Source organism: Eubalaena glacialis, chromosome 1 (assembly GCF_028564815.1).
Source record: "Eubalaena glacialis isolate mEubGla1 chromosome 1, mEubGla1.1.hap2.+ XY, whole genome shotgun sequence".
Classification (NCBI taxonomy): domain Eukaryota; kingdom Metazoa; phylum Chordata; class Mammalia; order Artiodactyla; family Balaenidae; genus Eubalaena; species Eubalaena glacialis.
In genome coordinates this window covers 48,233,623-48,246,358 of record NC_083716.1, presented here as the reverse complement: position 1 = coordinate 48,246,358, position 12,736 = coordinate 48,233,623, and the positions used below count along the sequence as shown (strand labels likewise).

Sequence of the window (12,736 nt, the reverse complement as noted above, 5' to 3'; positions counted from 1 at the left end):
GTTTTCTTCTTGGGCTCATCTGACATTTTCAGTCTAAGCCGGGAGCCCTAAGTCTGCCATCAGAGGATGGCCGTTCCCAGGTTCGAAGCCCACCAGACGCCTGGCCGGCCACAAAACGAGGACCTTTCTCCATCTTCGTTCAAAAGTCAGACCCAGAATTTCCCAGTCCCCATGTACCCTAGGGTCCATCCCTTCCAGAAGCGCTCTCAGGCTCCCACCCTGAGCCAGGCCACCTGTATGGTGTTCAGCGTGTGGGACCAGGCACTCACGTCAACCAGCTGACAAGCGTTCTTGACCTGGGGCTGGGAATAAAACCCTTTACAATGCCCGAGGCTCTAGCTTCAAAACTGCTGAACGACAGCTCACAAGCCTTACACACAGTGCACACGCAGGTACACATGTATATGTGTACACATACACGTAGAGCATTTTGTGTGTTGTTTTTCCATTTTAATATTCCTCTGCATATTATTTGCTGACTTGCTTTTTTTCTCCACTCACCAGTGTGTTTGAGATCTATCCCTGTAGCTGTTCATTCCTTTTAACTGCTGGATAGACATGCACTGGACGAGTACACCACAATTTACTTAACCATTCCCCTACTGGAGAACATTTGGGCTCTCTGTACGCCTTTGCTATTGCAAACAGGCTGATATGCACATTCCTTTATATGTCTTTCCGGGCACAAGAGTATACATTTCTCTAAGCCTTAGGCTAGAGTATGTATTTATAAGAGCAACTGCTGAATCATAGGGCGTGCACATTTTCAGTTTTGATTGACACAGCCCTCCAACAGCAGTTGTATCCATTTCTACTCAATTCCCCACAAACATAATGGTTTTATGTAATCTAGGAACTACAGAAACAAGCTTTCTTTAGTAAGTTTAATCTGACCTTCTTTGATTTGGGGCAGTTTGGAGGCCAGCACAGTCAGCAGTGTTGGGCTGGTCCCTACATTATGACTCTTCAGAACCATCACATACCTTGGGAACCATGCGTCCGAGCATCCCCGCCCTGCTCCCGTGTGGAGGCTCAGGGAGGGCCTGACGCCTTGGGCTGGCCGCCCTGAGTGACGTCTTTGACCTGTTTCCCCCACAGTTCTTTGTCTTGGATGTTGTGATTAATTTCCGCCGTCTCAGTGAGGGGGATCTGTTCACTCAGTTGAGAAAGATAGTCAGAATGGCTTCCAACGAGGATGAACGCTTACCTCCAATCGGCCTGCTGACGTCAGACGGGAGGAGCGAGTGGGCTGAGGCCAGGACGGTCCTCGTGAAAGGTTAGCAGCAGGGCCCAGCGCGTCTCCACGCTCATCTCATCCTCACGCCCATCGGCTCCCCTCCCTCCAGGGTCGGGCGCCATGCCTCATCCCCATTTGCCATAGCATGGGGAGCTTAGGCCTCCCTCCAAACCAGGACCGATGGCATGTCCTACTGTCAGCCGAGGTGCCTTGAAACTGAAGGCACCTTTTGTACCCTTGTAATTCATCTGACAATGTGCTAGCTTTCTGGGTGAGGCTGACTAGCCCTGGAATCTGAGGATGTCCAGGAATATTGAGGGAGGGAAGGTTATGAGCTGGATGAAGGCCGGCTGCAATGAAGCAGTTGTGTTTTACTGGTGGGCAGGGATGGTACTCATTTCAAGAGTCTGAGTCACTGGGAGAGCTGTCAGGTGGGGACTTGGGATGGAGCCCACCTCTGGGAGGGTGGTTGGCTGCCTCCTTCCTGTGATTTCATGGTCCCGGAACTCTTCATCTTCAAGCTGACCTTATCCTTCAGGCTGCTGCTCTTATGAAAGTTTCTGAGCGTTCCCATAAGAAATCCAAGAAAAGCCTTAAAATTTTCAAATCATCCTTCTGGAAACTACTTTTCAAACCCAAAGGGAGCCCTATTCTCAGAAACTGGATGGAGAGCTTTCCTTTCTTGCCTACATTGGAGATTCCCAGATGAAGGGTGACACTTCTGTGAGCCTCTGTCTGCCCCTCAGGTTTTGATGCAGCCAGGTGACCATTCAGACCCCCTGAGTGTTTGTAAGCTGAGGACCTGGGATAGGCCTAGGGAGTGTAAGGGACAGAGAGGATGAACCCCTGGCCCTGAGCAGCCCCTTGGATAGGAATTGGGGAAGGGACGGCAGATGAGGGAGCAGATTTAAGTACATAGTAATGCAGTGTCTACCCATGTAAGGCAGTAGAGCCAGCAGGTGCCAAATAAATGCTCCAGGACTTCGGAGAGGGGAGGGAGCCCTTCTAATTGGGAGGCTTTTGAAAGGCTTTGTAGGAAGAGGTGGGAATTGAGCAAAGCCCTGTGACGTGAGTGAGAGGGGCAGGAGGGAGGGACAGTGTCCAGGCAAGCAGACCAACTGCAGTACCATGAGGAGAGCAGTCTGGCCGGCAAAGGTGGCCATGCTAAATGTACTGAGAGAATGAGAAGGTGGTGGGGCTTGGATGTATGGCCACAGGCACTTCCCTCTCCCTAGAAAGTTCTTCCCCCAGGGCTGGCTGGCTCCTTGCACCATCCCAAACTCAGCTCAGGTGCCCCACCCTAGACCCTCCTTGAGCATCCCCTAGCTCTCCCCAGCACACGCTGTCCCCTTGCCCTGTTTTCTCATCTTGATTGCATTTCTCACCCTCTGAAGTCAGCTTTTCATTTGTTTGATTCATGCTGATTCTCTGTCCTGCCCCACCCCCCAAGTCTATAAGGTGCAGGAGAACAGGGCCCTTACCTGGTTTAACTTCTGAATCTGCTGCCCCAAACACAGTTGGTCCCCAATTATATTTGTTAAATAAAAGAACGAAGGACTACTAAGGATACTGGGCCCCAGACTTATTTCCCACTTACCAATGAATTTTTCTTTCATTCGATTCTTGGGTACCTTCAAGTGCTTGGTCTTAAATCGGAGGCTGCATGGGTCACAGGGAGGCGTAAGAGTTGAACCTGTTCTCACCGACCTCACTGCCAAGTGGGGGAATTAATAACTTATGATTTGAAAGTGAGTTGATTCCCTCAGCAGACCATGGTGTAATCAAATCCCACTCTTCTCCCCTCCAGGGAAAGAGACAGGCATCAAAAGAATCGCCTCTGCTGCCAGTACGGTTCCCACTTTATTAGCAGGCCAGGCCCAAGCCATCTCTCTGCAGAACTGACCGGGACTGCCTTGGGGTCTGAGTGCTTGGGTGCGCTAATCAGAATTAATTTGTTAATGGCACTTGATCTGGCTTTCTGAATGGAAGTGCTGTTTCTAAAGGAAGCACCGCAGAAAGGAGGGGGCGCATACATGCCTTCCCTTTGGAAATCTAATTAATCCAGTTAGCACTGACTGTGTCATCTGCACAGCGGGAAGCCAATCTTTCACAGAACTCTCCTCTCTGGAGCGCCCCTTCCCACGGAAGGAAAACAGGGAAACCACTTAGGATACAATTTTGGTGTAAAAATGAAAGATTAAGGCAGCTTGGGCTAGAGTGGAGAGTGAAGATGGAAAGACATAGATGGGGTCTAGATAAGTTTCAAACTAGAAGTGACAATAAGGAAAAGAGGAATGAGCAAGAGTCCTAGGTTTTTGATGTGAGCAACTGAGTAGATGGTGGTACCATTCACTGAGATGAGAGCCAGGTGAGGGAAGTGGCAACAGAGTGGAGAAGTCCTTTCCAAGTATGTTAGGGCTGAGACGCCTTGAGTCAAGTTAGATCTATGTGTCTGGTGCTCAAGGGAGAGGTCGGTACAGAGATATAAATTTGAGAGCCATCAGCACAGAAGTGATATTTAAAGTCACGGACTTGGATGAGATCATCTGGAAACGGAAGAATGGGGCCTTGGAGGTCAGGTAGAGAAAGATGCAAAGGGGATTGCAAAAGAGCAGCCTGTGAAGTCAAGAGGAAACCAGGAGATGAGTCACGAAAATCCAAGAGGGAAGGAGAGAGCCGCTGACCACGTGGGATGCTGCTGAGAGCTCGCGGAAGAACAGGACAGAGAGGAGACCCTGGGCTTAGCAACCCTAAGTCATCGGTGACCTTCACCAAAGTCAGACTAGAGTACTAGGAAGGGTGAATGGTTGTATGCTGATGGAAGCCATCCAATAGCAGGAGGGAATTGTTGATGAGACGGTCACTGAGTAGAATCTCGAAGGGTGGACGGTTCTTTTCAGACACTTTGGTACTAGAAGGAGCAGAAAAATGGGAGTGGTGGGAAGAGGATGGGGCTCAAGGGCAGTGTTTTTAGTAGGAGAGGCAAGTGCATGGAAGTAATCCAGGAAGTGAAATTGTTAATGGGGAGAGAGGAGACAAACGGAGGGGTGGAATTCTTGCAAAAGCAAAAGGAAATGGAACCCAGAGAATCAGAGGCCTTTGGTACAGGGAAAACAGAATCTGGGCCCGAGGTCCACGGGGATGTGGCTGTGGTGGCAGGAATAAGAGGAGGTTCCTGACTAGAGGCTTCTGGCCTCAGATCCGCAGAGCCACGGCTATGCACCGAGAGAGGCGAGGGTGGGACGCTGGAGGCAGAAGAGAATACATGAAATAGCCTCTTGCAAAGTGGGAAAGACAGCCTACTCAGGAAACTTACTAAGATTCATGGACTGTGTCGAGCTCATATTTGAGGGCTTGGGGTCATACATTTCAGAAGAAATTAATTAGCATTGCTTTGCATTTCCCCCCCACCCATAGCGTTCAGGTCCTGAGGTTCAGGCAAGGAGAAGGTGGGTTGCTGGGTTCAGCCAAGGTTGGTGAGCATAACGGTGGGAGTCGGGGGCAGGTGTGGCAGGGGAATGACTATAATGTTGGAATCTGAACTGAGTAAGGAGATTTGTTAGTCTGCTCAGGCTGCCATAACAATGTACGACAACTGGGGGGCTTAGACAACAGCCATTTATCTTCCCCCACTTCTGGAGGCTAGAAGTCCAAGATCAAGGTGTCAACAGAGTTGGTTTCTTCTGAGGCCTCTCTCCTTGGCTCATGGATGGCCGTCTTCTCCCTGTGTCTTCACATCGTCTTCCCTCTGTGTGTGTGGATGTCTGTGTTCTCATCTCCTCTTCTTATAAGGACACCAGTCATGTTGGATTAGGGCCCCACCCCAGTGACCTCATTTTAATTTAATTACCTCTGTAAAGATCCCCATCTCCAAATATGGTCCCATTCTGAGGTACAGGGGGTTAGGACTTCAACTTGGGAATTTTGGGGGGACATAGTTCAGCCCATCACAGGAGGGAAGTGAAAGACAGGGGTGGGTGATAGAGAGTTGAAATAAGCAGTGGGGCCCAAGGGTTTTGGGGGTGTCAGTGAGGTGAGACGTGTTGCAGTGGGAGGTAAGAGAGTGCGAAGCAGGAGTCAAGAGTGTGGTCAGGGTGCAGCACGCTTGAACTAGGCTTCAGAGGGGGTTGGTTCCTGATAGAGGTACATCCCCAGATGTGATGGTGGGAGTGGGTACAGAGGTTAGACTGTCAAAAGTGAGAGGTCGAGGGGCTGAGAGAGGAGTATGCCAGCCAGGTCACACACACGGGGACGTCCAAGCTACCGGAAGGATGGCCAGAGTGGTGATGGGGAGGAAGAAGGTGAGCCAGGAGCCCAGGTCATCATGGCCGGGCACTGTGAAGAAGTCAGTGGAGCCCAGCAGCAAGGAGGAGGATGTGATGGGAGGGATGAAAGCCTAACAGCTGCAACTCCAAAGGGAAAGGGAGGAGGAGGAGTCATTTAGGAGCAGGAACAGAGAAGGGGAAGCCCCCTACCAATCTGGCCCCCTGGTGAGTGTGAGGGGACACAGCAGTCTCTTAGGAGGGGGTTCAGGGAAGTGGGCCCTCAGGGGGGCCACCCTCCAGTTGAGGCAGAAGGTGAAAAGGACACTTTCAGGAGAGGTTAACAACACAAGGGAATAGCCAGTCAGTCACCGCGAAGAGTCCAGGAAGGAGGAGAGGGGGAGGGGGGAGGGCTGTGTCCACGCAGGGGACACTGGAACAGCAGGGGATGAGAGTGCCAGGGAAAGACCCAGGGATGGTGGTCATTGTTGCAAATGTTGCTCCCAAAGCCCTAACCTCGGGGAAGCCTCTCTCCTGGTTCCAGGAGCAGCTGCTGGCTGTGGTTGTGAGGCTTGGGGGTCTTTCTGGCTCACAGTAAAACCACAGTTAATTCTGTGAAATGGGTTGAGCTTTCCGGGGTATCTCAGCTGAAGTCCCAAGGGCTCCGCCTCCCTTCCTGGGACCCAGGCAGAGCCCCAGTCCATGGGCACTGGGCCCAGGCTGGCACTGTCCAGCAGGAGGCTTTAGCCATGCTGAGCTCCGCTTGTCCTGATGGAGGCCTGGACCAAGGAGCCTGAACTCAGACAAAATCCACCCCTGAATTCTCACAGGGTCAGCTGAGACCCAGAGGGGCAGTTGATTTCATCAATCCACTCTCTTTCCAGAGATGGTCCCTTGATCCCCCAACCAGGATGGCTACCTCGGTGAACCCACAGGCTGCCCAGCCCCTGACCCTCTGCCATGACATCAAGAGGGTGGAGCTCATGGAGGTCCAGTAACTGCCAGTGGGGCACAGCCCACATGGAGTGCCCTCCGGGGAGGCCAAGGGCTACAAGACCTGCTGGGACCATTACTGCCCCTGAGGCCTGCCATCTTGCTGGGGAGACCAGAATAAGCAGAATCGTTAGGGCAAGAGTGGACGAGAGAAAACCAAAGGAGGGTCTCCATCAGGAGTCCTGCGGGAGTTTGGAGGCCTCACCCCTCTGCATGTCATAGCCCAGGAGGGCTTCCTGTGTCAAGTGGGACTAGAGGTAAACCCACGTGGGTTGAGGTCGGTAGGACTGGGTCTAGCTGACAATATCAGGATCATCTAGAGAGCTCCTAAAAAAAACCCAAAAAACCCAGATTCCTGGGTGCTGGTGATTTGCCAGTGGGACTGGAGCGAGGCCAAGGGATTTGTATTCTTAAAGCACCCTCAGGTGTAGCCCAGGTTGGGACCCACTTATTCAGATATCAGTGGCTACTGTGCATGGAGGTTCCCCTTGGTGCTGGGCCCTGTCCTGGGCGCTTTCTGTCCCTTGTTGCCATCAGTCTTCATAATAGCCTGTGAGGTGAGAATTTCATCCCCACAGAGCAGAGGAGGCTGTGTCTCCCACAGTTTGAGGGAGTCCCCACCCTTACAGGTGGTGGGCAGTGGAGCCAGGACTGAATAGGGAACATCTGTCTCCCCAGCCTGAGATCTGTGGGGCCTGGTGGGCAGGGGTGGGATTCAGGCCTCAGGAGGGCCGTGCACATCCTCTCAGGACCTCCCTCCCCGCCCAACGCGAAGCTATGGCCTTCCCGAACCCAGGAGGAGCCAACACCGTTATCCTGGTCTGGAAATTTAATTAGACATCCCGCCCTGAGTCTGGAAGACTACAGCGCTTGTCAATTTGTAGGAAAAGGATAGCCAGCTCGGAGACACCTCCACCCCACTCACCCACCGCAGCCCGCTGGCTTGCATGGGTGCTGCCGTGGAGAACCTGCGAGCAGACTTCGGAGGCATATGCCTCCGTTTACACAGTCCCGTAAATATTTATCCCCAGCAACCAATTAGAGCTGAGCCACTGCTTTCAAGGAGGGAACTGACAGAAGGTAGCTGTGTCTGCAGAAGGCCTCCTTGGTCATGGTTTACAAGAACCCCTCGGGATGGGACATTTTGCTCTTTAAATATTGTCATCCAGAGATAGGCAAGTCTGCTGATTTGAAAAACAATTGCACATTAGCAATAACAGCATGTCTGATTTAACTGGCCCAGAAATACCTCCTGGTCTCTTGAGGCTGAATGCTGTTTCTTGGGGCCAACCCCTCCCTCCCACAGTGGAAGCATGAAGGCTTTTATGGATGAGAGCATCCAGGCAGGGAGAGGCATGTGGTCCAAGGCAACAGGCCTGGGCTTGACCTGTGCCTCACTGCTGTACCCTGGAGCCTGGCTTCCTAGGCCAGGATGTGGAAATAGCAGCCCCACCCGTGGATAGGACCAAGGGGATGCAAAGCTGGTGGCCTGGTGCCCGGCACACAGAGGGTGATCGCTAAGGGATGACTCTTATTAGATTGGGGAAAACACTCTGGGGATGTTTTGCCCAAGCCCACAACCTCTCTGGAAAAATCCGGTGAACTGAAAATGGACACCTGTTGATGGGCACTGCCCTTTCAGTCAGTGACAGTGGCCCATGGCCTCAGACTGAATGGCCTATAGACCTTGTGTGGAGCCCTAACCCTTATTGACTCTGGGGTGCTCTTTTGCCTCCCCCAGGCTCCCCACATACCACATGCTCTGTGTGCACACATTCCAGACACCTGTCCTCTTTCATTTCTCGCTGGGTGCCATCTCTCTGGCCCTCACCGTCCATTTCATGAGCAGCACTATGATATTTGGTTACAAGGCAGCTAAGAGGTTTTGGGGTTTTTTGTATCTCCTGACCTTCTCCACTCACCACCCCTCCTCTATATTCTGGAAGTATGATAGCTCTTTAAATCTGCCTTTGTGGGAAAGGTGGCTAGAACCCAGAGGAAAGAAATTCTTGGCTCCTGACTTTTTTTAAAAAATTAAATTAAACTTATTTGGAGATAATTGCACATGCACTTGTAAGAAATAAACTCACCTGTACCATTTTTCCCCCGAATGGTAACATCTTGCAAATCTTACAATATCACAACCAGGACATTGACATTGATACAGTCAAGATACAGAACATTTCCATCCCCACAAGGATCCTTCTGTTCCCTTTATAGCCACATCCACCTCCCTTCCAGCCCCATCCCTCCTTAACCCCTAGCAACCACTAATCTATCCTTCATTTCTATGATGTTGTTTCAAGAATGTCATATAAATGGAGTCATGCAGTATGTAACCTTCTGAGATTGGCTTTTTCACTCAGTATAATTCTCTGGAGATTCATCCAAGTTATTGCATGTGTGAATAGTTCATACTGCATTTCACAGTATAGATATATCACAATGAGTGATGTAACCATTGAAGGACATCTGAGTTGTTTCTACTTTTTGGCTATTACAAATAAAGCTACTATGAACATATATGTATAGGTTTTTGTGTGATCATAAGTTTTCATTTCAGAAAAAAATGTTCAGGAATGAAATTGCTAGGTCATATGATATTTGCATGCTTAATTTTTCAAGAAACTGCTAAAATGTTTTTCAGAGTGACTGTACCATATTACATTCCCATCAGCAACGTATAAGTGATCCAGTTTCTCTGCATCCTTACCAGCATTTGGGATTGTCACTATTTTTTTTTTTTTTTACCCTTCTGATAGGTGTGTAGTGATCTTACTATAGTTGTAATTTACATTTCTCTAATGACTAATGATGTTGAATATCTTTTCATGGCTAATTTCCCTCTGTAGCTCATCTTTTGGGAAATATCATTTCATGTCTTCTGCTCATTTTCTAATTGGATTGTTTGGGGTTCGGGTTTTGGGTTTTGGGGTTTTCTTTTTACTGTGAGTTCTGAGAATTGTTTATATATTCTTTACTAACCTTTTATTGGATATGTGTCTTTATATTTTCTCCCAATATGTAGCTTATCTTTTCATCTTCTTAACAGGGTGTTTCACTAAGGAAATGTTTTTAGTTTTGATGAAATCCAATTTATCAATTTTTCCTTTTATGGATCATACATCTGGCATCAACTCTAAGAATTCTTTGCCTAGCCCGAGATCCCAAAGATGAATTTCCCCTATTTTTTTCTAAAAGTTTTATAATATTGTACATTTAAGTTGACAATCCATTTTGTATTAATTTTTTTATAAGATACGAGATTAAAAAAATATTTTTTTATTTGGGTATAGTTGTTTTACAATGCTGTGTTAGTTTCTCCTATACAGCGAAGTAGAGATCCCTGTGCTGTACAGCAGGTTCTTATTAGTTATCTATTTTATACATATTAGTGTATATATGTCAATCCCAATCTCCCAGTTTATCCCCCCCACCCCGCTTTCCCCCCTTGGTGTCCACACGTTTGTTCGCTACATCTGTGCCTCTATTTCTGCCTTGCAAACCAGTTCATCTGTACCATTTTTCTAGATTCCACACATATGCGTTAATATACGAGATTTTTATCCAAGCTTTTTTGAGGAGGGGTGCCTATGAGTGTCCAATTACTCCAATAATATTTGTTGAAAAGGCCATTCTTCCTCCACTGAATTACTTTTGCACCTTGGTCAAAATCAATTGGACATATTTGTGTTAGTCTATTTTGGGGTTTTCTGTTCGCTTCCATCGATCTATGTGTTCATCTCTCTGCCAATACCACACATTCTTGGCTATGTAACTATGTGATAAGTCTTTAAATTGGATACACTGACTCCTCCAACTTCATTGTTTTTTAAAATTGTTTTAGCTATTCTAGTTCCTTTGCCTTTTCACATAGATTTTAGAATAATCTTGTCTATATCTACAAAAAGTCGTGCTGGGATTTTGATGGGAGCTGTGTTAAGCTTGTATATCAATTTGGGGAGAATTGGCATCTTCACCCTGTTGAGTGTTCCAATGCGTGAACACGGTATGTCTCTCCATTTATTTAGATCTTTGATTTTTTGCGTTAGTGTTTTGTAGTTTCAGTATACAAGTCCTGTATGGTTTTGTTAGATTTACACTGGAGTACTTCATTTGTTTTGCATGATTTAAATCACATTGTATTTTTAATTTTGGTGTTCCTGCCTTGTCACTGGTATGCAGAAATACAATTGATTTTTGTATGTTTATCTTGTAGCTTGTGAACTTCTAACTCACTTATTAGTTCTACATGGGTTTTTTTTTGTAGATTCCTTATAATTTTCTACATAGATAAATCATGTCATATGAAAATAGGCAGTTGTTTTTTCTTTCTTGTATGTTTCTTTTTTATTCCCTTTTCTTGACTTTTTGTGCTGGCCAGAACTTCCAGTACTATGTTGAATAGCAGTGGTAAGAATGGGTATTCTTTCTTGTTCCTCATCTTAGGGGCAAAGCATGCAGTCTTTTCACCCTTAAGTATGGTGTTAGCTATAGGCTTTTTTTGTAGATGCTGTTTATGAAGTTGAGGAAATTCCCTTCTATTCCTAGTTTTCTGAGATTTTATCATGACAAGATGTTGAATTTTGTCACTTACACTTCATCAATCGATATAATTATGTGATTTTTCTGTAGTCTGTTAATACAGTGGATTACATCAATTGATTTTCAAATATTGAACCACGTTTGCATCCCTGGAATAAGCCCCACTTAGTCACAGTGTATAATTCTTTTTATATGTTGCTTAATTCTATTTGCTGATATATCGTTAACTATCTTTGTCTCTATATTCATGAGGGTTATTTGTCTTGTAGTTGGTTGTTTTTTTCGTGTGTTTGGGGGTGGTGGCGGTGGTGGTGTACTGTTTTATCTGGTTTTGGTGTCAGGGTAACATTGAGAAGTGTTCCCACCTCTTATATTATCTGGAAGAAATTGTGTAGATTGGAGTTAATTCTTCCCTAACTGTTTGGTAGAATTCTCTAGAACCATCTGGGCTTGGAGATTTTGGTGGGGAGGGGAAAGTTTAAACTTACATATTCAATTTCCTTAATAATTACAGGATCTCCAAATTATTTGTTTCATATTTGGTGCATTGTGGTAGTTTATACTTTTTAAGGGATTGGTCCATTTCATCTAAGTTGTCAAATTTATGTCTGTAGAGTTGTTCATAGCATTTCTGAAAAGTTATCTTTTTGATATCTGCAAGATCCATAGTGATGTGCCTGTTTAATCCCTGATATTGTGTCTTTCATCTCTTTTGTTTTTCTTCGTTAGTCTTGCTAGAGATTTGATTGATTTTTGAAAAGAAACAGCTTTCTTTTCATTGATTTTCTTTCTTTTTTTTCGCTGTTTTCAATATCATTGATTTCTGCTCTTTGTTATTTCTTTCCTCCTCCTTGTTTTGGGTTTATTTTGCTTTTTTTCCCTAAGTTTTTGAGGTGAGAGCTTATATTATTCATTTGAGACTTTTCCTCTTTTCTGATGTCAGCATTTGTGCTATACATTTCCCTCTCAACAAAGCTTTAGCTGTGTCTCACAAATTTTGATATGGTGTATTTTTATTTTCATTTATTTCTATTTTTTTTTAAAATTTCCTTTAAGATTTCCTCTTTGACCCATGGATTATTTGGAAGAGTGTTGTTTAGTTTCCAAATGTTTGGAACGTTTATTTTTCTGCTGTTTTTAAACATCTTGATTCCAGTGGTCAGAGAACACATTTTGTATGATTTCAGTTCTTTTCAATTAGTTGAGAGTGTTTTATGGCCTAGGATATGGTCTACTGTGGCATATATATTCCATGGGCACTTGAAGAGAATGTGCACTCTGCTGTTGTTGGGTGAAGTGTTCTATCAATAGATCCTGTTGATTGATGGTGTTGTTAAGTTCTTTTATATCCTTGCTGACTTTCTGTAGCTGTTCTGTCAAGTATCAAGAGAGGGGTGTTGAAGTCTCCAATACACTTGTGGATTTGTCAATTTTTCCTTCAGTTCTGTTAGTTTTTGCTTCACATATTTTGAGGTATGTTTGGTAGATACACATTTAGGATTGCTATGTCTTCTTGGTAGATTGACCCTTTTTTTTATGTAATATCCCTCAACATCTCTTGTAATTTTCTTTGCTCCGAAGTTTACTTAATCTGATATTAATATAGCCACTCCTGCTTTCTTTTCATTAATATTTGCTGGATATGTCCTTTTCCATTTCCTTTCACCCAACCTATATCATTATATTTGATGTGAGTTTC

The 12,736-nt window shown here is 46.0% G+C and overlaps 1 protein-coding gene across 1 annotated transcript in view; it reads left to right on the top strand.

Moving 5' to 3' along the window:
• CHAT (choline O-acetyltransferase) overlaps positions 1 to 12,736 on the top strand; it is a 55,876-nt gene that overhangs the window by 19,013 nt on the left and 24,127 nt on the right. The window contains exon 7 of the mRNA XM_061190114.1: positions 1,099 to 1,276. Coding sequence (XP_061046097.1) covers positions 1,099 to 1,276 — 178 coding nt within the window. The remainder of the gene's footprint in view (positions 1 to 1,098; positions 1,277 to 12,736) is intronic.